The 26958-nt window shown below is 46.1% G+C and overlaps 1 protein-coding gene across 3 annotated transcripts in view; it reads right to left on the bottom strand.

Moving 5' to 3' along the window:
* The window catches only part of vps13c (vacuolar protein sorting 13 homolog C), an 80557-nt gene that overhangs the window by 50056 nt on the left and 3543 nt on the right, over positions 1-26958 (bottom strand). For 2 of the 3 annotated variants that reach the window (XM_038700591.1, XM_038700592.1), the window contains exons 2-32: positions 25039-25082; positions 24828-24870; positions 21036-21131; positions 20673-20774; positions 18342-18451; positions 18152-18211; positions 17736-17795; positions 16759-16839; positions 16149-16206; positions 15647-15774; positions 14044-14150; positions 10962-11136; positions 10019-10081; positions 9790-9928; positions 9450-9550; positions 8958-9100; positions 8656-8848; positions 7779-7893; positions 7225-7361; positions 6752-6884; positions 6540-6657; positions 6324-6456; positions 6006-6078; positions 5816-5916; positions 5550-5703; positions 4549-4628; positions 4111-4170; positions 3272-3422; positions 3070-3186; positions 2868-2971; positions 1941-2108 (exon numbers count right to left, since the gene is read on the bottom strand). In XM_038700591.1, the coding sequence (XP_038556519.1) occupies positions 1941-2108; positions 2868-2971; positions 3070-3186; positions 3272-3422; positions 4111-4170; positions 4549-4628; positions 5550-5703; positions 5816-5916; positions 6006-6078; positions 6324-6456; positions 6540-6657; positions 6752-6884; positions 7225-7361; positions 7779-7893; positions 8656-8848; positions 8958-9100; positions 9450-9550; positions 9790-9928; positions 10019-10081; positions 10962-11136; positions 14044-14150; positions 15647-15774; positions 16149-16206; positions 16759-16839; positions 17736-17795; positions 18152-18211; positions 18342-18451; positions 20673-20774; positions 21036-21131; positions 24828-24870; positions 25039-25082 (3347 nt within the window). Of the gene's footprint in view, positions 1-1940; positions 2109-2867; positions 2972-3069; positions 3187-3271; positions 3423-4110; positions 4171-4548; positions 4629-5549; positions 5704-5815; positions 5917-6005; positions 6079-6323; positions 6457-6539; positions 6658-6751; positions 6885-7224; positions 7362-7778; positions 7894-8655; positions 8849-8957; positions 9101-9449; positions 9551-9789; positions 9929-10018; positions 10082-10961; positions 11137-14043; positions 14151-15646; positions 15775-16148; positions 16207-16758; positions 16840-17735; positions 17796-18151; positions 18212-18341; positions 18452-18703; positions 18779-19492; positions 19556-20672; positions 20775-21035; positions 21132-24827; positions 24871-25038; positions 25083-26958 lie in introns of all 3 variants that reach the window. The other variant, XM_038700593.1, reaches the window with a different exon arrangement.

Below are 26958 nucleotides of genomic sequence, written 5' to 3'. Positions count from 1 at the left end.
CGCATACTGAAAGCTAAAAGAAGCCTGAAAGAACAAAACACATCAACAAGACCAGAAACATGAGAGACCAGAAACTGTAGAGAAGAACATGCGACAGGAAACAGCAAACACAGCGTTCAGTTGGTACAGTCATTTTAATAACAAGGAGCTTTCCCTCCCTGTCCCTGAACACACTGTTTTTCACAGCTTCTAATATTTTAGAGCCCTAAATTTAGTTTACTCAGATCTGTGTCTGTGGTCTGATCATCAGTTCGAGTCGAGGCTTACGGCTGAAACACGTCTGCTCTGGAATCAGCTGATCTTACTGGACCTCGTTAATCACTTCTCTGTTCTCAGACCAGCTGGTTAATTAAAGGTCCAGCAGAGTCCAGGAGCCCTGAAGCTGGTCTGGTATAGAGGGTGTGCGCATGATGTCACAGAACGCAGTTACGCTCACTGAGTGGCAGAAAGACAAGCAGCTGTGTTAGCTTGAATCAGCTAAAATACAGACAACACATCTAAAATGAGAAAGAGCTGCACCACTGGTTCTTTGGCAAACAATACGGATCACTGTTGAGTCCGACCGCCTTTAATTTGAGCAAATAATCACTTGTTTTACTCCCGGTTTGCTAAACGCAGCCATGGTAACAGATGTTCTGCCACTCAGTCCAGTGTGTTCCGGAAGGTGAAGTGACATCAACGGGTATGCGTCTATACAAATCAAATGTGAAGCACTGCATTGTGGGATTTCCAACCCTAAGCTGTTATTTGAGCTGAAGCCCATTAAAGCTGGTGTTTTTGCAGTCAGTGTAGTGACTTCATGTTGAAATGATCAGACGAACACGAATATGATACAGTCAGAACAAACAGAAATAAAATACACAGCCGTGTGACATTTACACGTAAAAGGTGTTTATGTGGATTTGAGTATATTAGTTAAAGTGTGCTCGGTGGTGGCTCTGTAGTGTCCGACATTTTAACGTTGGGTCCACTTGATTAGCACACCAGGTCACCGCTGTACTTATTTTACATTCATTTGTAATCTAAATCTAAAACCAGTATCTGCTGTGACCCCCCTTCAAACAGCATCAGTTCTTCTAGGTACACCTGCACAAAGTCAGGGATGTTATAGGGACATCGTCGGGGGTGTGATTGTCTGTTTTTGACAGCATTTCACACCTGCCTAAAACGATTGGACAGTCCTGTATATATTTCATGTTCTGAAACATTTATTGAATGTGGTGACTGACGTTGCAAGTGGAACATTATGTGCGAGTGCCATTAAGATGTGCCGTAGATCTCCTGCTTTTCAAACTCAAGACCACAGCATGTGATGTTGGGTTAAACATGCACAGAGTAACAGGTCGTCCACCAAGAATGAGAACTACAATTACTATCACAATATTATTTAAAACTGTCACACCACAACAAATGTGCATATATATGTGAACATGTATGTGTTCATGTATGTTTACACGTTTGTGTTCATGTATGTGTTCATGTATGTGAACATGTTTGTGAACATGTATGTGTTCATGTTTGTGTTCATGTTTGTGTTCATGTATGTGTTCATGTATGTGTTCATGTATGTGAACATGTATGTGTTCATGTATGTGTTCATGTATGTGTTCATGTATGTGAACATGTTTGTGTTCATGTATGTGTTCATGTTTGTGTTCATGTATGTGTTCATGTATGTGAACATGTATGTGTTCATGTATGTGTTCATGTATGTGTTCATGTATGTGAACATGTATGTGTTCATGTATGTGAACATGTTTGTGTTCATGTATGTGTTCATGTTTGTGTTCATGTATGTGTTCATGTATGTGAACATGTATGTGTTCATGTATGTGAACATGTTTGTGTTCATGTATGTGTTCATGTATGTGTTCATGTATGTGACCATGTATTTGTACATGTATGTGTACATATGTATATATGTATATAAAATCTCTGACCAGCAACGACATGAGGAACTTGTGCAGGTAGATGATCTGGATGCAGCCCAGACGCATCGTGACCTTCCCGTCCACCTTTGTCGTGTCGCTGTAACCCTCCCCCTCCGTTGCCCCCGGAAACAAGGAGAGTTTGAAGCTGAACACCTCCTCACCCATGATGGACACCGCCTGCAGGGGGGAAGGAAGGAAGGAAGGGGGAGGCAGGTCAGCATCATCTCACAGAGCTCATGGAAACTTTCATCCAAACCACAGCTGCTACTTCTTTCACTCGCTCAGTTAAAATGAGTACTGCTACTCCTGATACTAATACTTAACCTGGTACTACTAAAGTGTGGTAATCACAATTAACCTATTTGGAGACTTGCCAGACAAGACTAGAATCAGCGCCTCAGCATTAAACAGTCGTCTCACTGTATTTTTATTATAGCTTACAGCTCTTGTTTTTTGGTGCATCTGGCCAACGTAATTCTGCTGGCTGAAGTTAGAGTAGACAGATATATTTTATTCAACCAGCCCGCCTGGACCCCGGAGGACAGCTCGTTTTCCCAGTGTAACCACAGCTGCACCCGAGCCTGCCCTGAAAGTCACTTCCTGGTTTCGGTCATTCAGGGAAGTTTAGTGTCGTAGCATGACGTTAGCATGTCACGGTTTTGTTTTCACCATCAGATCACATTCTGCTGCAGCCAATAAGATCAGGTTTACATCATCATCATATCTGCTTTTCATCTGCCGCGTCTGGTTCTTTTGTTTGTACAAAGCAGGTCATTTATCAGCTCGTTAGTTTCTTTTCATCTCACTTCATCTAACAAAAGAAAATACAGTAAAGTGCTCCGGATGGTAAAAGTGACAGCTTGTACCAAACTCACCCGGGAAACTAAACATCAGCGCTTTAGTAATAATCAGCAGAATAACGAAACTGGTTCCGACCTTTCTGTGGACAGTTTTGGGGCTGACGTCTGTGACCAAGATGTCTCGGAGTCGAGCGAACACCTCCGTCTCCTTCGCCTGCACCAACACCGACGCATCGATTCCTGCAGGGTGGCGACAGTCAGGAGACAGGGGATGATGTAATGAGCTCTTAAAGGCGTCAGCCTTCACGTTAAAGCTCGGTCAAAGTATGTTTTCCTACCTTGGACTCTGATATCAGCGATGCTGCAGCGATCGTCACACACCTCCACGTGGAAACAACCCAACACTGCAAACAGCTTGAAGCTGAAAACGCCGCCATCTTTGGTTCCTTTAGACACTGCAGAGAGCGCAGAACCCACTTCCTGTCACATACAGAACCTTAGATGGGACATAGTGACACACCGTGAACAGTCTGGACTCACCTGTCCGGCCCGCTCCAGTCTTCTCCACCTTTTTTTGGGCATCTTGGTCTCGAGCGGCGGTGAATTGCGGCGGCACGGCGCTGTTCAGGAAGTTGATGGTTGACAGCAGAGCTTTGGTGTGAAGCAGGAAGTCCAGAGAGGTGAACTCCACCTGAAACACCAGCAGGTAAACAGCTGTGAGATCAAACATCATTCCAACCTGCTTCAAGAAGTTTCAGCGTGAACAGCTGCAGTGAGACGCGAACCTGAGATTGTATTTCCTTTTATTTATGGCCAAATTTAGAGGCAGCGAAGGAGCTAAATAATCTGCTGGTAGGAAATCTATCCTGACGACACATTTCCGAGAGCCTGTGTCTTAATCTTCTTCTTCAACTTACACCTGCAGTTTGGCGTCCTTGCTTGGTGTACTCTTAAGGAACACTGGACATTTCTTACCCTTAAAGGCTGCCATCTTGGCTACGTGGAGGAAGAGGAGGGACCAAAGTTTTTTAAACTTGTGAAATGGTGGCCGAGGAAGCTGCAGCGTTAACGGTTGTAGAAGGAAAAGTTCACTAAATTTTATTCATTTTTTATACATTTTGAATTGAAGTGAAGTAAACAAAGACGCCAGAAGGGAAGAAAGCAGTCAACCTTTTGTGAACGTCACAACAGCCGTGTTCGACATACTACGCAAATAAGTACAGAGTACGCAGTGTACTGCATGTTATTGTACTAACGGAAGGATGTGAATCAAGATCCAGCTCAGGAGTTCACCTGTGTCAGCTGCATTAACCTGAGAGGAACAGAAACTATGTTTAAATCCCTTCCTCCGCCATCTGTTGCTGAAAACCTCCACCCACCTTCAGTGTTTGCTCCGTGTTGTTGAACAGAGTCTGGAAGCTGGGGCCGCTGGGGTCAGCCTGCCGGACGACACACAAAAACAGGAATCAGTATTTTGTGTGTGTTTTTGATGTCTGGTTCTGTCTTTCAGAGATATCAGCAGCGTTGCATCATTACAGTGTTACAGTATCAGTTGTTCAACTTCCCCATCTTGGATGGACATAAAGATATATACACAGACACAAACATTTATCCCCTGAGAATCTATCTTTCAGTCTGTTTTAAAAAGTCTCTGGTCCCTAACACAGTTGGGACACCAGGAGACTTCACATTCAGTTTGTTTCCTCTGTAGCTTCACACTGATCCACCTGGGCTGCAGCCTCTCAACAGAAGAACAGGTGAGTGTGTGTGTGTGTGTGTGTGTGTGTGTGTGTGTGTGTGTGTGTGTGTGTGCTCACCTTCATGAAATCCACCTTCAGCAAGTTGGAGCCCTGCTGCTCTGAGGAGCTGATCAGGTGGAGAGGATGATTCCTGCCGTCTGGAGAAGAAGCACACATCACAACAGAAACTACACCTGAGCAGGTAGGTCTTTTAGTCAGTTTAGTTCTGTTCATGGTTCTGCAGGATTACAGCTGTTCTCTACCTGAACGTTTCTTTCTTTCTTAAACCTGCGTTCTCTCTAGCAGCCAGCAGGGGGCGACTCCAGCGGCTGCAGAAAGAAGTGTGATTGTATAGAAGTCTATGAGATAATGTTGCTGCTTCTCAGCTGATTTATTCCCTCAGTAAACACTTTCCTGATGAGTTTCTGGTCTCAGCCGCTAGTTTCAAGTCTTCTTCAACACAGCATGATGTTCATTTAGTAAATTATGGTCCCATTTAGAGGAACAGAGACCAGGAAGCAGGGGAGGCTTTAGGGCGGGGCTACAAGCTGATTGACAGGTCACTACCATGGCGACCTGTTAGGCATAGCAATGCGTATCCCTCCTTAGCTCCACCCTCCCGTCCAAATATAGTCACATCTGGTTCTAAAAGCCAAGATGGCGACGGCCAAAACGCCAAACTTGAAGCTTCAAAACAATAGTCCACAAACCAACGGGTGACATCACAGTGGCTACGCCCACCTCTTTTATACTGTTGACGGATGGGATCACACCAGCCACGGTGCCAAATCTGACTGTATGCAATGAAACTTTTTGTGATCACGTTGACAAAATGTGTCCACAGACAGACATGTAAACACCTGACAAACCGCTTCTGCTGTACTTCCCGCTACAGTACGTGTCCCCAGGACCATGCCATGGTGACACTCACAAGGTGACGGCCACGCTGGTAAAAATACAAGAACTTGAATCACACTAACAAATAACTGATCTGATGGTCTGTTTATTCTTGGTTTGAAGGAGTAGATCATTAGTTGGAAGTTAAAATTATGATTTTGGACATTATGTCCATATCTCACCTGGTACGTCGCAGTAGTCCAGGGTGACTCTGCGCAGGTATGAGGAGACCCTCAGGTCGAAGCTCCGACTCTTCCCTTCAGCTCCCAGCTCACAGACGCTTAAGGACAGGATGGTCTTCTCCTGGTCCACCTGCCGGGTTAGCTCCAACAGCACCTGAACACACCACACACCTCTGGCTCACATGGACTAAAATGATACTTTTTGCTAAAGCTAAGCTCAGCCCCTCTGAGTCACCTATGACCTGAGGCCAGACCAACAAACACACCTCTTTGATTTCAAACTTGAAGTGAAGGTCCGTGAGCTCCTCCAGAGCCGAGCGCTGGTGATCCTCGTCCGTTGACTTCTCACTGGTGTCTTCATCCGAATCTGAAACGCAAAAGCACAAACATAAATTATAACTTGGTGATAAAAATGTGTTAATGTTAAACAGCCGATCGGAGGGCGTGCACACAGACCTGTTTCCATGGTGTTGAGGAGGGAGGGGTGAAGGCTCAGCGCTCGTGGTCGGGCCTCCGCCAACGAGAGCACCTGTGGCAGTAAACACGCCCAAAAGTGGTGACATCAACACTGAGCTGCAGTCCAACCATCACTTCCCTGTCACTCCCCAAACCTCCCCGATCACAACCCTAAACACACCTGACAATAACGCCAACTTCCCCCACCACACACTTTGTCACTCCCTAAAGTGACTCTCACAGGCGGTTTCATTTCCTGAATGGTGAGTTCATTTTAGTGGGCGTGGCTACAGTTCCATTAGACCTTAGCAAGTGTACCTTCTCTGTGGGGGTGGAGGGGGTGGAGCCCCTGCTGGGCAGCGGGATGCTGTCCACCAGTTCAAGAACGTTCTTTATCTTCTGGTCTGAGATCTTAACATGCAGTAGCGGCAGCTCCCCAGACACCTTTAACCTGAAGCACAAACACCCCAAAGTTACTCACATAGCATGTACATGCGAGTCAGCAGACACACTGTCCACAGGTGAGCAGCATACCCGGGCATCCTGGCGTCCTTCTCCACCATACACTTGGCCAGCTGGACAGTGAAGTCCATTGGCTGGAGGATGTGTTGGACTGATGAACCCTGCAGCCGGGCTGACTTCCAGGCTTCACCTGGAATTCATTTAGAATTAAATAAATAAAATATGGACTTCCAGGTGGTTGTGTAGTTGTTGTGTAGTTGTACGTGTGGGTATTTCTTGTGTACCTGACTTGCTGTAGAGCACCTGGACTCGTCGTAGCTCCACGTTGTATCTCTCATAGGCTCGATCCATGATTTCCTCCAAAGAGGAGAAGGAGGACGGAGACGAACTGAGACCGCTCTGCTCAACACTGTTCAACTACAAACACACAGATGTTCAACCACACAGCTGTGCCTGAGCTCGGACCAACATCTGGACAGAACACCAACCTGTGTCTCAGAGGTTACCGACAATCCAAAAGTATGGATAAGACTAAAACAATCTGGGAAACACCTGCTACAAAGTTCAGGTACAAACCTGAAGATTTAGCCTAAAGCCCATCCTCTGAGCAGCAGGAAAGTGTACATTCCTTAATAACAATGATGACATTTTGGAAACTGGAATGTTTGATAGCTGGCTCACAAATATTTAAAGAAACAAAAGCCATGAATTTAAAACTGAGGTTTCACAGGAGTGAAAAATAAACTTTAGAACTGACTTGTAAGCTGCCGAAGTCTATGATGATGAGGTCTGACGTTTCGCTGTAGAAACCGGACTTTGGTACCAGCAGGTAGGATGGCTTCAGATCGATCCTCAGGTCCAGGACCTTCCTGGTTTCAATAATGTGAGACAAACCTGAAGAGACCAGAAACCATCAGAGTCCTTCTGAGAACCAGAATTTCCCACTATTGAATTATTTTTCAAGTAAAACAGTCAAACAGCTTCTCGCTGGTGACGATGTCCTGCTTTCTCTGGTCAGACAATCAATCAGTCAGTTAGAAAAGAATCGACAGACTGATCAACTTCGTGGTGGGAATCAGTGTTCAGATCAAGTATCTGGTGAACAGTGAGGAGTAAAAGTTTGAAGGATTCTGATTGGATAAACAGATTCCAGACTGGATTCAGACTTGGACCTCCATCTCAGACTCGGCTTGTGCGGCTCAGCTCCAAACCTTCACCAGACTCAGATGTAGCTGGGCTCGAGGCGTTGAAGACCTGGAACCTGCAGAAACCTCTATGACCGTATATTTCATACATCCTCATTACACTGACCTGTAGCGGTTTTCTCTTTGATCTCCTCCAGTTTGGAGAGCGTGGCCGAGGTCAGGACCTCCAGATCCAAACCTTTCCCCGTCTTAAAGAAGTCGGCCAGACTGTTCACCGTCAGCTAGAAGACAAACACCAGCGGCTTCATTTAGAGCTGCTGCGTAGGCCCCCAACAGCAGTATTATATAGCTGCAGTACCAGAGGCTGTTTCAGGACCTGCAGTTCTAGGACCGTAGTTCTTCTGTGACAGCGCCATCTAATGGAGTGGTGGTGGTAATGCACAGCCACAAGAAGGAGGTTTACCCTGTCTGCTAGCACGTCGGCCGTGAGGCCACTGTGTGCAGCTGTAGGGTTAACCGGTCGACAAGCATATAATCAATAACTTAGGTTTAGGCACACACCCTGTGAGGGTTAGGGTAAGGGTAATTGACTTCGGGAGGCTGTCAAGAGTATCATAGCTGAACGGTGCCTCACACATTTATTTTCACTTCGATCAAAGCTTCGTCACAGACCATGTTCTCATTTAAACCAGCGGTGTTATTGGCTGCCTCCTTGTAGTGAGCCAATATGAAAATATATAAGCCAAACAAATCTTACTATGGACCAGTATTTCATCAGCCTGTCTCACCATCACCATTATAAAGGGAAAGATATGTGCAGGGGTGCGCATGCACGCTTTCAGAAATCCACCACTTTCAGGTTTTTGGGTACACGTACACTTTCAGTTTGGATCCTACGCGCTGTTTCTAACCTGCTGCACTTATGATATAATAATAATAATACATGTTCTAAAGGTGAATCTAGAACAGTTTTTGAGGAATAGAACCCATGAAAATCAGACGTGAGAGGTGTGATCTGAGGTCCGATCGTGGCTCGTGTTTACCGCGTCGTAGATGATCTCCACAGGCTGAGAGTGGACTCTGAGCAGCTGGTCGGCGGCGCTCTCCTGTGGGTTTACCTCAAACGCCACGCTGAGCAGAGAGGACGAGGAGTCTCCTACTGAGGCAATGAGCGAAGGTACCGCCCCCTGCTGCTGTAAACCTGTAACATACCAGTGCTCCAGCGCTACCTCCACCCTGCAGGAGGACACACAGCTTTAGGTATTAACACATGTTGTTCACAGCATCATTGTCAGAGCCACTACACGGGGTTCCAACCTGTGAGTTCTGGTTACAGGGTCCTCACCTTAAGGCCTGAGCTCCAGGTCTCTGAGAGATTTTGGTGCTGAGGTCAATCATCTGGACTTTGAGGATCTCTGGGATGTCTGGCAGCTCTCGGACCGTCACTGAGGTCCTGAACAGCTGGAAGGTGACGACCACGGCGACATACTGAACAAACAAACAAACAAACAAACAACACACACACACACACACACACACACACACACACACTTTAACTTGGCTCAACTCTTGTCACCAAGTCCTGGTTTTATTTGAACCAGGAAACTGAACCACGTTAAATCATCTCAAGGACAGAACACGTCCTGATGGTTTATCTGTCCTGATGGTGGCGCTAAAGGATTCGTTTAAATCTAACGGGGTTCATCTTCTGAGGGGCAGGATGGAGATTGGGAACATTTCCTGTGCAAAAATAGAAAGTTTGTCCTGGTGGTGGCGCAAGAGGAAAAGTCACGAGGCTACCAAAGACTATGAACATGAAAGCTGCAGGTGAGTTTACCTGTTTGGGTAAAGCCAGGTTGTGAGAGCTGCCGCTGTAGCCGATTGCAGTGTAGAGTTTTTCTTTCTCCTCGGCCGTGATGAGCTCGTCCAAACCTGAACCTGAACACCAGAGGAGACAAACATCTTCTATTCACTGCTACATGGTACATAAACACCCTACAAGTAAGTGCAAATATCTGGAAATCTCCAGAAAACACCTCTGAAAGATCCTCGTAAAGATCTTCATGTTGACAAAAATCTTTTCAAGTCACCTTCTGTCAACTTAATATCACTTAAAGTCCCCTGAACATATCCTAGAGTCATGATTGGCTGTTTTCAGGTGAATCGGAGTCACTTACTTTGTGTGTCCTTGCACTCCTCTGGCTCTGCCTCCTCCTTCTTGGCCTTTCTACCAAATAAGCTGCTGAAGAAACCTCCTCCCTGCTTCTGCCCCCCTGGTGCCTTCTTCCCCACCACCTTCTGTCCGGACCTGATCACCTGGATGAGGAAGACGAGGAGGAGGGGGTCAGGTTTGGTTAAAAAGGTCTCTAATCAAACTGGTCTCTGGTCTGTCTGGTACATGCTTACCTCCATCTGGGCCTGCTGCCGGGCTAAAGTGATGTTGAAGACGTCCAGGACTTTCTCCAGGTCCTGGTGGAGATAAACATTAGCAGGGCAGACTCCAGTCAGAAGGCCAAACACAAACCCAGTCAGTCCTAACACTTGTGTTGGCCAAAACACCATTGGCACTAATTTGAATGATCTTGAACGTGTTTTTAAAAAGAGAGCCATCTTGGTGGACCCTCGACACCCTCTTCTCGCAGGGTTTCAAATTCTGGCATCGGGGAGGAGGTACACTTTCCCTAGGAGGGCCAAATCAAATAGATGTTGGAGATAATTTGTTCTGTTAGCTGTTGGGTTTTTAAACAAACTGTAGGCCTGGTTGCTGTTGCTCATATATTGTAATACAGGAGTTATGGATATATAGTGCTCTATATCTCATGGTCACTTTACTGTATGTTGATAACACCTATTGTATGTTTTATGTTTTTAGGTATTCTATTTATTATTTGGTTGATGTGTATTAACTACTGGTGCAAAATAAATTGCCCCTCGGGGACAATAAAGGCTATCAAAATCAATCAAAACCAGGATGCAACTTCCAGTTATTGACATTATTAGTTAGAGGAGATTATTCTTATTATTCCTCATCTTCCAGATTAGCAAATATTGACATTTAGGAGATTAGTGCTTGAAAATTTACTTCAGGGACCAATGGATTTCCAATCAACGATCAGTATACATACACACGACTGGTATATATAGTATCAGTCAGCAAATCTTTTCAGTAGAGATCCAAACTCCTGACAGCTACGTTAGTTTGTCATGTACTGCAGATCCTTTCTCTGTATGTCACCTGTGAGGACTCTGATATCTTTGCTGGCTGGAGTCACGTATTATTATCATTATCATTATTATTATTACACCAGTGTTGGTGTTTAACAGGCCACGTTCGGTCAGTTAGCATCACCTGGACCTGTCGTTCTGTGTCTTGGTTCGGCTTGTTCTGGCTCAACAGTTTAGTCTTATAGGCACTCTTGTAGACTTTCAGGTGCTCTCTGTGCTGTTTGATGTTGGACCAGGACCACATGCGACTGTAGCGTCTGATGTGGACCTCCATGATGCTGTTGAAGGCGTACCTCCACCTGGGAGAGGAATCAAAAGGAAACACACCCCAAAACTCTCAGAGGTCAAACACCTGGACACATCTGAAGATATCCGGACACACACACGTGAACACATCTCACAAGGACAGGCCGGTTGGAAGTTAACATTCAGGTTCTAACAGGCCGGTTGGAAGTTAACATTCAGGTTCTAACAGGCCGGTTGGAAGTTAACGTTCAGGTTCTAACAGGCAGGTTGGAAGTTAACGTTCAGGTTCTAACAGGCAGGTTGGAAGTTAACGTTCAGGTTCTAACAGGCCGGTTGGAAGTTAACGTTCAGGTTCTAACAGGCCGGTTGGAAGTTAACGTTCAGGTTCTAACAGGCAGGTTGGAAGTTAACGTTCAGGTTCTAACAGGCAGGTTGGAAGTTAACGTCCTGGTTCTAACAGGCAGGTTGGAAGTTAACGTCCTGGTTCTAACAGGCCGGTTGGAAGTTAACGTTCAGGTTCTAACAGGCCGGTTGGAAGTTAACGTTCAGGTTCTAACAGGCCGGTTGGAAGTTAACGTTCAGGTTCTAACAGGCAGGTTGGAAGTTAACGTCCTGGTTCTAACAGGCAGGTTGGAAGTTAACGTCCTGGTTCTAACAGGCAGGTTGGAAGTTAATGTTCAGGTTCTAACAGGCAGGTTGGAAGTTAACGTCCTGGTTCTAACAGGCAGGTTGGAAGTTAACGTTCAGGTTCTAACAGGCCGGTTGGAAGTTAACGTTCAGGTTCTAACAGGCAGGTTGGAAGTTAACGTTCAGGTTCTAACAGGCAGGTTGGAAGTAAATGTTCTTGTTTTAACAGGCAGGTTGGACGTAAATGTTCTGGTTCTAACAGGCAGGTTGGAACATTCTGGTTTTAACAGACAGGTTGGATGTTAATGTTCCAGCTCTAACAGGCAGGTTGAAACATTCAGGTTCTAACAAGTAGGTGGGAAGTTAACGGTCTGGATCTAACAGGCAGGTTGGACCATTCTGGTTCTAACAGGCAGGTTGGAAGTTGATGTTCCAGCTCTAACAGGCAGGTTGAAACATTCTGGTTTTAACAGACAGGTTGGATGTTGATGTTCCAGCTCTAACAGGCAGGTTGAAACATTCAGGTTCTAACAAGTAGGTGGGAAGTTAACAGTCTGGATCTAACAGGCAGGTTGGAATTAAACGTAATGGTTCTAACAGGCAGGTTGGAAGTTGATGTTCCAGCTCTAACAGGCAGGTTGAAACATTCAGGTTCTAACAAGTAGGTGGGAAGTTAACAGTCTGGATCTAACAGGCAGGTTGGAATTAAACTTAATGGTTCTAACAGGCAGGTTGGAATTAAACGTAATGGATCTAACAGGCAGGTTGGAATTAAACGTAATGGTTCTAACAGGCAGGTTGGAATTAAACGTAATGGTTCTAACAGGCAGGTTGGAATTAAACGTAATGGTTCTAACAGGCAGGTTGGAATTAAACGTAATGGTTCTAACAGGCAGGTTGGAATTAAACGTAATGGTTCTAACAGGCAGGTTGGAAGTTAATGTTCTTGTTTTAACAGGCAGGTTGGAATTAAACGTAATGGTTCTAACAGGCAGGTTGGAAGTTAACCTTCTGGTTCTAACAGGCAGGTTGGAAGTTAACCTTCTGGTTCTAACAGGCAGGTTGGAAGTTAATGTTCTTGTTTTAACAGGCAGGTTGGACGTAAATGTTCTGGTTCTAACAGGCAGGTTGGAACATTCTGGTTTTAACAGACAGGTTGGATGTTGATGTTCCAGCTCTAACAGGCAGGTTGAAACATTCAGGTTCTAACAAGTAGGTGGGAAGTTAACAGTCTGGATCTAACAGGCAGGTTGGAATTAAACGTAATGGTTCTAACAGGCAGGTTGGAATTAAACGTAATGGTTCTAACAGGCAGGTTGGAAGTTAACGTTCTGGTTCTAACAGGCCGGTTGGAAGTTAACGTTCAGGTTCTAACAGGCAGGTTGGAAGTTAATGTTCAGGTTTTAACAGGCAGGTTGGACGTAAATGTTCTGGTTCTAACAGGCAGGTTGGAACATTCTGGTTTTAACAGACAGGTTGGATGTTGATGTTCCAGCTCTAACAGGCAGGTTGAAACATTCAGGTTCTAACAAGTAGGTGGGAAGTTAACAGTCTGGATCTAACAGGCCGGTTGGAATTAAACGTAATGGTTCTAACAGGCAGGTTGGAATTAAACGTAATGGATCTAACAGGCAGGTTGGAATTAAACGTAATGGTTCTAACAGGCAGGTTGGAATTAAACGTAATGGTTCTAACAGGCAGGTTGGAATTAAACATAATGGTTCTAACAGGCAGGTTGGAATTAAACGTAATGGATCTAACAGGCAGGTTGGAATTAAACGTAATGGTTCTAACAGGCAGGTTGGAATTAAACGTAATGGTTCTAACAGGCAGGTTGGAATTAAACGTAATGGTTCTAACAGGCAGGTTGGAATTAAACGAAATGGTTCTAATAGGCAGATTGGACCATTCTGGTTCTATCAGGCAGGTTGGAAGTTGATGTTCCATCTCTAACAGGCAGGTTGGAACATTGTGGTTCTAACAGGCAGGTTGGAACATTCTGGTTCTAACAAGCAGGTTGGAATTAAACGTCCTGGTTCTAACAGGCAGGTTGGAAGTTGACGTTCTAATTCTAACAGGCAGGTTGGAACATTTTGGTTCTAACAGGCAGGTTGGAAGTCAACCCCCTGGTTCTAACAACCGGTTATTATCCGAATAGTTGATATTTCCCAGTTTTATTCATTTGAGTTTTTTTCCTTCAAACCGATCAAATGGTTGTCAGAAGCTGGAAACATGATCTGAGTTGTCAATGGATGTCAGACACAGACCGGGTTATGTTTTCTATTCAGAACCAGCTCTTGTTCCTCTGACATTATGATCTGTGTTGAACTCACCAGAGTTTGGCATTCATGTGGACGTTGACATCAGGTTTGAACTTCCTGTAGGGGGCGTTTTTTACCATGCAGTCGATGGACTCCAGCACCTCCACCATGCTCAGGTACTGCAGAAACCACAACAGACCAACAGAGAACCACAACACACCATCAGAGAACCACAACAGACCAACAGAGAACCACAACACACCATCAGAGAACCACAACACACAAACAGTCTCACCTGCCCTTTCTCACCCGTTGTCTCACCTGTCCATCTCACTTGCCCGTCACTCCTGCCCTGTCTCACTTGTCCGTCTCACTTGCCCGTCTCACTTGCCCGTCTCACTTGCCCGTCTCACTTGCCCGTCTCTCCTGCCTCGTCTCTCCTGCCCTGTCTCACTTGCCCGTCTCTCCTGCCTCGTCTCACTTGCCCGTCTCACTTGCCCGTCTCTCCTGCCTCGTCTCACTTGCCCGTCTCACTTGGCCGTCTCTCCTGTCCTGTCTCACTTGCCCGTCTCTCCTGCCCTGTCTCACTTGCCCGTCTCACTTGGCCGTCTCTCCTGTCCTGTCTCACTTGCCCGTCTCTCCTGCCCCGTCTCACTTGCCCATCTCTCCTGCCCCGTCTCACTTGCCCGTCTCACTTGGCCGTCTCTCCTGTCCTGTCTCACTTGTCCATCTTACTTGGCCGTATCACTTGCCCGTCTCTCCTGCCCCGTTTCACTTGCCCATCTCTCCTGCCCCGTCTCACTTGCCCATCTCTCCTGCCCCGTCTCACTTGCCCATCTCTCCTGCCCCGTCTCACTTGCCCGTCTCTCCTGTCCTGTCTCACTTGTCCATCTCACTTGGCCATATCACTTGCCCGTCTCTCCTGCCCTGTCTCACCAGGCTGCCACCCTTGCCCGTCTCTCCTGCCCCGTCTCACTTGCCCGTCTCTCCTGCCCTGTCTCACTTGTCCGTCTCACTTGTCTGTTTCACTTGCCCGTATCACTTGCCCGTCTCTCCTGCCCTGTCTCACTTGTCCGTCTCACTTGTCCATCTCACTTGACCGTCTCTCCTGCCCTGTCTCACTTGTCCGTCTCACTTGCCCGTCTCACTTGCCCGTCTCACTTGCCCGTCTCTCCTGCCCTGTCTCACTTGTCCGTCTCACTTGTCTGTCTCACTTGCCCGTCTCTCCTGCCCCGTCTCACTTGCCCGTCTCTCCTGCCCCGTCTCACTTGCCCGTCTCACTTGGCCGTCTCTCCTGCCCTGTCTCACTTGCCCATCTCTCCTGCCCCGTCTCACTTGCCCATCTCTCCTGCCCAGTCTCACTTGCCCGTCTCACTTGCCCGTCTCTCCTGTCCTGTCTCACTTGTCCGTCTTACTTGGCCGTATCACTTGCCCGTCTCTCCTGCCCCGTCTCACTTGCCCGTCTCTCCTGCCCCGTCTCACTTGCCCGTCTCACTTGGCCGTCTCACCTGTCCTGTCTCACTTGTCCATCTCACTTGGCCGTATCACTTGCCCGTCTCTCCTGCCCCGTCTCTCCTGCCCGTCTCTCTTGCCCGTCTCTCCTGTCCCGTCTCACCTGCCCGTCTCTCCTGCCCTGTCTCACCTGGCTGCCACCCTTGCCCGTCTCACATGTTACCTGTGGTTTGGTCATCTCTATGGCGATGTTCTGAACCTCCAGGTGAAGATTTGCTTTTGGAGTTTTCAGTTCCAGCTCAGCGTTCGGGTTGATGCACGTTTTAGCCGAAGCAAAGATCGGCTTAAAAACTACAAAACAAACCACGCAATCAGAGAAGAGGACATTTATTGATACAACATCCAGCTGATAGTCAATACATTATTGAATGTATCACTTCCTCTGAGGCTGATGGATGGTCTTTTAAAAAAGGTAGGAACGTGAAAATTCATCTAGATCAAACACTACAGGTTCCTGTGAGGGTCAAACTGTCTGTTTGACCTGCTGCGCTAATCAGCAGCATCTTCGGTTTCAGTGAATCGTTAACGTTCTTAGAAGTGAAACAGAAACTATGGAACATGCAGGTGTTAATCAACACGTAAACTGGGCTCAGTATTCAGGTCTAACCCTTCCTGAAGTTCAGCAGAGTGAAGACAGGTGAATGTTAACAAGGTGGTGAACTCACTGTACTGATAGTGAGGAAGCTCCCGGTCTTTGGTGCTGATCCCAGACTTCAGCTGATCCTGCAGGATACACAGAGGAAGAGAAACAGGAAAGGGAGGCTTCTTCAACTCAGAGGACAACATGGAGGAGGAACACCAACACTTTTTTACAGAATAAGGAAGATCTCGTGAAAGACGGACTAACTCTTTAATAACTCTTTATATGGTTTCATGGATAATAAGGATCAAAATGTTTTTAAATCCTGAAAGTAGCAACGAACTCTGAACGTCACATTTCTTCAGATTCAACCTGAACAGACACTTCCAGCTGCAGCGGCAGTGTGTCAACGTTTCACATTAAAAGGTCATTCAGATTATTTAACACACACAGATATGTTCCAACATTGTTTTAAATCAACTTCATAAAGCAGCGGAAACAAGAATCCATTCATGCCGTAAAAAGAGCTCAGATAGTGGAGAAAGACTGAAGCTCAGTAATGAACTGGATATATATATATATTATAATAGTATAATATGTTATAATAGTATTATAGTAAAATTTAGGAGCAGCAGGCAGCCGCTGTTTAGAACTGGGGATCTTAACCCAGGACCAGACAAACCACATCAACTCACCACGATAGTTTCCCATGATCCTTTGTAAAAGATGGGACTGTTAACGTTCCAGTAGGCGCACAGACAGTCCAGACGGCCGAGCTGACACAGACAAACACATGAACAGATCAAAAACAGAACATTGTGACACAACACTCAGCTTCAGTCGGTTCAGAGTGCACATCACACAGAGTCTCACACACAAGTTAGTCGTCTCACACAGGTAGAGTGACACACAGGTAGAGTGACACACAGGTAGAGTGACACACAGGTAGAGTGACACACAGGTAGAGTCTCACACAGGTAGAGTGACAGAAAGATAGAGTCTCACACAGGTAGAGTCTCACACAGGTAGAGTGACAGACAGGTAGAGTGACACACAGGTAGAGTGACAGACAGGTAGAGTGACAGACAGGTAGAGTGACACACAGGTAGAGTGACACACAGGTAGAGTGACACACAGGTAGAGTCTCACACAGGTAGAGTGACAGAAAGATAGAGTCTCACACAGGTAGAGTCTCACACAGGTAGAGTGACACACAGGTAGAGTGACAGACAGGTAGAGTGACACACAGGTAGAGTGACACACAGGTAGAGTGACACACAGGTAGAGTGACAGACAGGCAGAGTCTCACACAGGTAGAGTGACAGACAGGCAGAGTCTCACACAGGTAGAGTGACAGACAGGTAGAGTGACAGACAGGTAGAGTCTCACACAGGTAGAGTCTCACACAGGTAGAGTGACAGACAGGTAGAGTGACAGACAGGTAGAGTGACAGACAGGTAGAGTGACAGACAGGCAGAGTGACAGACAGGCAGAGTGACAGACAGGCAGAGTGACAGACAGGCAGAGTGACAGACAGGCAGAGTCTCACACAGGTAGAGTGACAGACAGGCAGAGTGACAGACAGGCAGAGTGACAAAAAAACAGCTTTGAGATTGACACGAGAAGGAAAAGGGGAAATTAGTGTTTCAGTTTCAGCCGGACGGTCTATCACCTTATAGATGATCTTTGCCGCTTCGTTCAGGATACACGACTTCCAGTTCTCGTCAGTGGTCTGAAAAACAACAACAACGCGTTAACATCACCTGTCACAGGTGTGTATGGGTGTATTCTTGTGTCTTTGTGAGGACTTGTCTGATTCTACACCCTAACAGTGAGGATATGTTCTCTCACTTCCTGTTTGAGGGTTTCAGAGGTCAGAGTGGACACGTGTAAGGCCAAAAGTGGAGTTCAAACTCATCTGAACTCTTCTGCCGTGACTGTAAAGTTTAAACTCAAACATCTCACTGTTGGAACTACAGCTGGAGTACAAAGGGCCCCATGGCGCCCAGGTAGTCAGGTGAGTTTTAGGGAACGCATCGTCGGTGAGGGTCCTCACAAGTACAGAGGTAAAATGTGTATGTGTGTTACCTGCAGGCTGAGCTCTGACAGTGTTACTCCCACAGACAGGGGGCGCTGTGGGTCTGACAGCTGAAACAGACAGAGGCACAGAAGCTGACTCACCTGTCCATCACAACAATGACATCACACTGAACAGGTGTGTTTTTAATGTGGTCACTGTACACACAGAACCTGGACCTGAGCCCGGACCAGTACTCACGTCATCCTCGTAGCGCAGGTGGATGCTGCTGATCTTAACCTGCAGGTTTTTGATCACCTGAGTCGCCATCTTCTCCACAAACGTGTCCTTCTTCTCCTCCTGAGGTTTCTCTGAAACGAACAAGAAGCTATGAAGAGACGAGTCCTGAGACCTGAGACCAGGATCAGCTGATCAGGATGTCTGAAACTCTGTCGCTGACAGACCACTGGAGGATTTCAGGTCATCTGCAGCAGGTGAGATTCAGTCCGAGTGAAAGTTTCAGCAGCTGTTCTGTACAGACTGCAGACCAATCGGACCTTTAAAGCTCACATAGAGAACATCTGTTCTCCTGCAGCAGGTAAACAGTGAAAAATGAAACCTACCTGCTTTGTTGTCGTGTCGTTTCAACTTCTTCAAGCCTTTTTTAGACTTTTTGTGTTTTTTAAATCCTTTTGGGACTTTGGCAGCGTTAAAGAGAGAGACGGCAATTAGAGATAGAAAAGCCCGAAACACAGACAGGAAGCAGAAAGACATTCATCATATTCAGAGTCAGGGTCAGCAGGTGGGCAAGAGGAGAAGCCAATCACAACGCAGAGTTTAAAATCATCTGCTAAGAAGCAAAGACGTCTTCTGTTATTTAAAGTTAAAGTATGAGTTTGATACGAACACCTGGATTTTACAAACGGCTGTTAAAGAGCGTTGGGAGGCAGGGTGGTAAAAACAGTCCCGCGTGAAGTCAGCATGTACCGACAGTCCCGCCTGATCCAGGATCAGTTACAGTCTGTGTGTGTGTGTGTGTGTGTGTGTTACGTTGTGTGTGGGTGTGTGTGTGTGTGTGTGTGACGTTGTGTGTGTGTGTGACGTTGTGTGTGTGTATGTTACGTTGTGTGTGTGTGTGTGTGTGTGTATGTTACGTTGTGTGTGTGTGTGTGTGTGTGTATGTTACGTTGTGTGTGTGTGTGTGTGTGTGTTACGTTGTGTGTTACGTTGTGTGTGTGTGTGTGTGTGTTACGTTGTGTGTGTGTGTGTGTTACGTTGTGTGTGTGTGTGTGTTACGTTGTGTGTGTGTGTGTGTTACGTTGTGTGTGTGTGTGTGTGTGACGTTGTGTGTGTGTGACGTTGTGTGTGTGTGTGTGTGTGTGACGTTGTGTGTGTGTGTGTGTGTGTGTTACCGTTGTGAGGCTCCTTGTACACAACACTCTCCAGACCGTACAGCAGATCTCCAGTTTGAGACGCTGACAGCAAACGCAGCATGAACAGTATAAACAACATGTTAATACATTCATCAGCCTATCTGTCTGCTCAGCACCACCGGACAGGTGACAGGTGTCACTAAACCCAGAGAGGAGACCGACTCCTGGATGTGACGACATGTAAACTGAACTGCTTAAACCTCTCTGATCTGTTGTTGCTGTTCTTCTTCTAAAACATTAAATCATACATTGACTTCTTAAAACATCGTTTCCATGTTCGGGCTGAAAGCAGTTACTGTTTGTGACTTCAGGACAAGAGAAAAAGGTTTCATCTGTTCAGAGGACTGATGAGTCACAGAGCTTCTGTAAGTCATGTGACTCATCACGCCAATGTTTGGAATAAAACAACAATAATGAACTTTTAAAAGCATATTTAGACGGCGGCCAGTTAATAAAGCTCCAGCAACAAGTCCAAACACTACAGCAGCAGCACCATGACCCAGCGCTGATGATCTCAGCCGTCACAATCTATCAGGCTGTAATGAGCTCTGTTTGACAGCGTAGATCCAGCCTCTGGCAGCCGCCAACGTAACGTTGATTTCTATGCTGATGATACCATCTTGTGTGTCATCAGGAAACCAGCCAACATTCTCCAGGTCACATCTGCCTCCTCTATTCATTTCAAACTTTAAACTCTAAAAGGACTAAATATTTGCAGTAGAACAGCAAGCTCTGAAGTTCTATTGGCTACTGACTGATCAATACTTGTAATGGAGATCTAAGTGATGAGGTCTGATGGGTTAGTTTGGGCACCAGACTGTCACAGAAACTCGCTGAGCTTGTTCCTCTTTTACCAACAGAAGAACCATCAGATCTCCACTGTACCATCTCCTCTGTGTGATCCAGATTTCTACGCTTTTATATTGAACTTCCTGAAATACCTGACGCCACGCTGCTCAGCAGTGCTGAGCTTAGTGAGAACATGAAGCTGCAGACACTGATTATTAATAAGGGTCAGGGACTGCTTGGCGCTTTCAATCTGCTCTCTTTGTTTCGGTGCAGGATGAGAAAGTTTAGATCAGCAGAGAGGAGGCAGAAAACAAACAGCAGAAGGTGAGTGCTCAGGTGGAGTCAGAGGTCAGAGGTCAGCCTGTCTCACCTCGGCGTGCAGCCGTTTGCAGTGCCTCCTCGATGTGCTGCAGCTCTCTCTGCTTCATCTCCTGCTGGTAACGCTCCTCCTTCCCTGCATCAAACTTTAACGCTGCAAAAACACAAACCACACAGAAGAGTCACGTCTCTGTGTGATCCCCCAGCATGCTTTGCTTCCTGACGCTGCACCGACGCACAGTAGGCGGAACGTGAAGATGCATGGACAGATGATTGATGATTGATGATACATGGACAGATTGATTGTAACCTCGGTCTGTGGGACAATATTACAAATGTTTCCTGTCTCTTTGTTGTCCCCGGTTAAACGTTCTCTGCATGACGTGAAATGTACCGACAGAACTGATCCACTTACTGGCTCCAGGGACGACCAGCAGGTACAGACCGTCCAACGTGGCCACCACGGCTTCATTGTAAAGATTCTTCCAGGGAATCTTCAGCGTCAGCTTCCCTGAAAACACAAACAGCTGGGAGCTTAGTTTATCAGCTAACTTCAGCTACGTTGTGCTTGTTTTTCTGGGTTTATTTGATCTTTTGTGTCTGTGGTTGTAGTTCAGTGCAACATCCTTACTGACCATCAAAATCCTACTCGTTACCTTTAAACGCTTCTCGATGATATTTGTGATGAAGTGGTCCCAGTGTTCTGTGTGCTGTCCTTTGTTTTAGGTCCTGGGTTCTTACCTCTGATGGCTGTGTGCACTAGTGTGTTTTCTTGCTATATTCCTCATTTGTTCTTGCTACCTAATATAATTTCTTATCTTTCTATGTTTTACTTTTTGTAAATTGTGTGGTAATTGCTGATTTTCTATAAAAGTTCTATAAAAATAAACTTTATTAGTAATTCGTGCACACCAACTGAAGCATGTAAATACTGGACAAACCCTGGTCGAACGCTGGACTGAAATGCAACTGAATCCAGACCTGACCCATAACAACATGATCCAGACGGCAAGCGAAGGACATGGTGCTGTCACCTGACCTCAGCCGCCATCTTTCAGGCTCGTAGCCAGAACGTAGCAGCTTGTTGTCAGAGAGAGGAGCAGCTGGTCAAATCCCACTACAACAGCAAACTGTCCTCAGAGAATACAAACGTGAAAAGCACCAACCTGCAGCAGCTGAAAACATCTGCCATGTAATCCGTGCCGTCCACTAAAGAGCTCAGACTGTTTCTACAGGTGTCTGACAGCATTATGAAAGGATCCCTGCAGAGAGACCTTTTTTAAAGAATAAGATCTTTCTTGTTTAACCAGAAACAGTCGCTATATCGCTCTGTTCAAAGTCACCAGACTCCATTAACAAAAACCCTAATGTTACCACTTTGGCCTACAGCTGCCTCCATCGGTCAGCTTGTGTTTATGGGAGACTTTGTGTCAAAACAACAAAGGCACCCAACAACACAAACAAACAACAAAGTCACAGTGGAGGTCAGTAAGACTTTCAGACGGGTTATGTTGCCATATATCTGCTAAAACATGAGAGGAGAGCAGACTCTGCATCGCTCACAGATCCATCAGTTAACAATAACAGCCACAGATTTCCATAAACAACCAGAGATTTGCAAAGAATCCCTGAAAATCTTCCTGCTACTGAAAATAATAACTGGGGTCTACAGCTTCATCTGTGTTTGACACAGTTATTATCACAGACAGCAGCTCTACAGAAACTGGAAACTTTCAAAAAACATCTCTGGAGCCGCCAACCCGCCCGCCTCACATCCCAGATATTCCCCGGGTGTGTTGAAGTGGAGAAGGAAAAGTGACAGAACTCAGAGCCGAGTCATAAGGTGCTGTGGGTTAGAAGAAATGATCTCCACATCTGGGCCCCGTTGACTGTATGAACTTTATGGATCGTTCTTGGTGGTGAACAGAGACAATGGCCAAAACAACGACTGAAGGGTCGGTAATTCTTCAGTCTGTTCTAGGATTTGTCTGCTCTGGATTCAGTCTGTTCTAGGATCTGACTGCTTTGGGTTCTAACAGCTCTGAGTTCACTCTGTTCTGGGTTCTGTCTGCTCTGGGTTTAGTCTGCTCTGGGTTCTGTCTGTTCTAGGATCTGTCTGCTCTGGGTTCTGGCTGCTCTAGAATCTGTCTGCTTTGGGTTCTGGCTGCTCTGGGTTCTGGCTGCTCTAGGATCAGACTGCTTTAGGTTCTGACGGCTCTGACACTCTGTTCTGGGTTCTGGCTGCTCTGGGTTCTGGCTGCTCTGGGTTCTGGCTGCTCTGGGTTCTGGCTGCTTTGGGTTCTGACGGCTCTGGGATCTGACGGCTCTGGGATCTGACGGCTCTGACACTCTGTTCTGGGTTCTGTCTGCTCTGGGATCTGTCTGCTCTGGGTTCTGTCTATTCTAGGATCTGTCTGCTCTGGGTTCTGGCTGTTCTAGAATCTGTCTGTTCTGGGTTCTGTCTGCTCTGGGTTTAGTCAGCTCTGGGTTCTGTCTGTTCTAAGATCTGTCTGCTCTGGGTTCTGGCTGCTCTAGAATCTGTCTGCTTTGGGTTCTGGCTGCTCTGGGTTCTGGCTGCTCTAGGATCAGACTGCTTTAGGTTCTGACGGCTCTGACACTCTGTTCTGGGTTCTGTCTGCTCTGGGTTCTGGCTGCTCTGGGTTCTGGCTGCTCTGGGATCTGACGGCTCTGGGATCTGACGGCTCTGACACTCTGTTCTGGGTTCTGTCTGCTCTGGGATCTGTCTGCTCTGGGTTCTGTCTATTCTAGGATCTGACTGCTTTGGGTTCTGACTGCTCTGACACTCTGTTCTGGGTTCAGTCTGTTCTAGGATTTGTCTGCTTTGGGTTCTGTCTGCTCTTGGATCTGTCTATTCTAGGATCTGTCTGCTCTGGGTTCTGTCTATTCTAGGATCTGTCTGCTCTGGGTTCTGGCTGCTCTAGAATCTGTCTGTTCTGGGTTCTGTCTGCTCTGGGTTTAGTCTGCTCTGGGTTCTGTCTGTTCTAGGATCTGTCTGCTCTGGGTTCTGGCTGCTCTAGAATCTGTCTGCTTTGGGTTCTGGCTGCTCTGGGTTCTGGCTGCTCTAGGATCAGACTGCTTTAGGTTCTGACGGCTCTGACACTCTGTTCTGGGTTCTGTCTGCTCTGGGTTCTGGCTGCTCTGGGTTCTGGCTGCTCTGGGTTCTGGCTGCTCTGGGATCTGGCTGCTCTGGGATCTGGCTGCTCTGGGATCTGACGGCTCTGGGATCTGACGGCTCTGACACTCTGTTCTGGGTTCTGTCTGCTCTGGGATCTGTCTGCTCTGGGTTCTGTCTATTCTAGGATCTGACTGCTTTGGGTTCTGACTGCTCTGACACTCTGTTCTGGGTTCAGTCTGTTCTAGGATTTGTCTGCTTTGGGTTCTGTCTGCTCTTGGATCTGTCTATTCTAGGATCTGACTGCTTTGGGTTCTGACTGCTCTGACACACTGTTCTGGGTTCTGACTGCTCTGAGTTCACTCTGTTCTGGGTTCTGTCTGATCTGGGTTCTGTCTGATCTGGGTTCTGTCTGTTCTAGGATCTGGCAGCTATGGGTTCTGGCTGTTCTAGGATCTGACTGCTTTGGCTTCTGACTGCTCTGGGTTTAGTCTGCTCTGGGTTTAGTCTGCTTTGAGTTCTGACTGCTCTGGGATCTGACTGCTTTAGGTTCTGACGGCTCTGACAATCTGTTCTGGGTTCTGTCTGCTCTGGGTTCTGTCTGCTCTGGGTTCTGACTGCTTTGGGTTCTGACTGCTTTGGGTTCTGACGGCTCTGACACTCTATTCTGGGTACAGTCTGCTCTGGGTTCTGTCTATTCTAGGATCTGACTGCTTTGGGTTCTGACTGCTCTGACACACTGTTCTGGGTTCTGTCTGCTCTGGGTTCTGACTGCTCTGAGTTCACTCTGTTCTGGGTTCTGTCTGATCTGGGTTCTGTCTGCTCTGGGTTCTGTCTGCTCTGGGTTCTGTCTGTTCTAGGATCTGGCAGCTCTGGGTTCTGGCTGTTCTAGGATCTGACTGCTTTGGGTTTAGTCTGCTCTGGGTTCAGTCTGCTCTGAGTTCACTCCGTTCTGGGTTTTGTCTGTTCTAGGATCTGACTGCTTTGGGTTTAGTCTCCTCTGGGTTCACTCTGTTCTGGGTTCTGTCTGACTGTGTGTGGTGGGGTTCTGAGAGTCAGAACTTTAGTACTCACCGATCTGTCCGGCCTTCACTTTGAACGGAACGTCAAACTCACTCTGAAACACAAACACACAAAATGTCGATATACAGCTGAGACCGTCAGGTCCATCATCAATCAGCTGATCAGCGGACTCTCAGGTACACTGAGGTGGGACTCTGAAGGAAAAGGGACCTATCAGAAACACTCTGGATAATGACATCAGAGGGAGGAGGCGGAGCCTTACCAAAGCATTCTCCTTCACTTTTAGGTTCTCGAGTACAACATTTCCTGCAGAGACACAAAAAGTAAACAATCAAGTCAACAGTGTTTCTGTTTTTCCTTTGTTTATATTTCAAATATAATTTTTATAGTATCACAAATTCACATATTATTTCTTATTTTTAGACCCATTACTGACACTGAACCAGGAACCTCTTCCTATTTAAAAAAGTTACTTTTGTAAGGAAAAAAGGAAGTCACTCCTGACTAACAGAACAGAACCGACCACATGAAGTCACTTCTGCCTCTAACAGAACCGACTACAGGAAGTCACTCCTGACTAACAGAACCGACCACTATTAATATTTCTATTCCTTTATACTTTAATGTGCAATATGAGCAACTGTGACTCCAGAATTTCCCCTCAGGGATCAATAAAGTATTTCTGATTGATCTGCAGCCCGTAACAGACACTTAACCCCTAGTTGCTCCAGAGGCCTCTGACATAATTAGCAACTGTAAGTCGCTTTGGATAAAAGCGTCAGCTAAATGAATAAATGTAAATGTAACAGCCTGTGACCGGCTGAAAGGAAAAAGGATGTGACGTTTACGAGCTGCCAGGTGCCTTCCTTCTCTCAGTTTCATTAAAGGTTCAGTTTAGGTCGCATGATGAATTCATCTGCAGAGATCCAGAATCCAGACTCCCGGGCCAGATCTGGCAGACTGGTTCTGCTGCCTTTTGTTGACAAACAGCCCTCTGAACATTAAAGGATGGTGAGTAAAGTAGCAGCAAAGTGTAACACATGTAGGATCTGCGTGGAACCATCTGATAAAAGAACAGTGTCTGGATCATGATGAATACATCATAAGATATTTATATCTGCAGCACATCAGCTTCTCGTGTTTCATATTAAAATCAGCTGACTGCAGACTGCTGATGGAACGCCAAGTGACCACATTCAATCACACCCTCAAATCTACGCTTAGTGATTGGCTGAAGCCGAACCAGCCTTCTGATTGGCAGATACAGATAATTCCTGTTTACTGCTGAGTTACATTATAATTTGCTAAATAAATAAATATGTAAGATTCTTTATCTGCAGTGAATCCTCTGTCACACTGATGGCTGTAAAGAATAACTCTAACAGAATAACCTGCTGATGAAACTGAAATAAGATGATTAATAAATAATCAAACACACACACACACACGCAGGTAAATGTGTGTGTGTGTGTGTGTGTGTGTGTGTGTGTGTGTGTGTGTGTGTGTGTGTGTGTGTGTGTGTGTGTGTGTGTGTGTGTGCGTGCGTGTGTGTGTGTTTCAGTGTTTGTCTCTGTGAAGTTTGCTTAGGAGGAACCTCAAGGAAGGAACCTCAAACATGTCCAAAATTACAGTACAAATACTTTGGAATACACGTGGGAATCCTTCTGTGTGCAGTCATTAATACTGAGTTCTATAAGAGGGCATTTAGGGTGAAAACATTGAAAAACAGACGCACTGAAAACTGTCACATTCACATTGACAATGTGCACATACACACTGAAAATGATCATACATGCACCAACAACACACCAAGCACACGCACTGAAGTGTGTGCTTGTGAAGTCATTTCACTGCCCGTTTCATTGTAACAGGAAGTCACTGATGCAGCTAGCTAAATATCCATGGTCAAAATACATGTAGAATGTGTATAATAAGCTCAGCAAATGAAGTGAAGTGTTGTAGGTTTCATGTGAATAAGAAGACAGAGATAAAGTTTATAAAATATCTGAAGGTGAGGAGCAAAAATTAAATGTGACATACAATAAATATCCCTCCCTGTAGGTTAAGGGATGCTGAACTAAATATATAAATATAATAAATGATTAACTGTTCATATAATTGCTTAGATAAACAATCTCTCTGAACAAGGAATACCACTCGCACTGAAATACACGTTTCATCA

This window comes from Micropterus salmoides, unplaced genomic scaffold (assembly GCF_014851395.1).
Source record: "Micropterus salmoides isolate LMB-PRFRI ecotype aquatic unplaced genomic scaffold, ASM1485139v1 Ms_hic_scaffold_6, whole genome shotgun sequence".
Lineage (NCBI taxonomy): Eukaryota > Metazoa > Chordata > Actinopteri > Centrarchiformes > Centrarchidae > Micropterus > Micropterus salmoides.
Note: the sequence above shows the minus strand (reverse complement) of the source record. Positions and strands in the feature narration are given on the sequence as shown.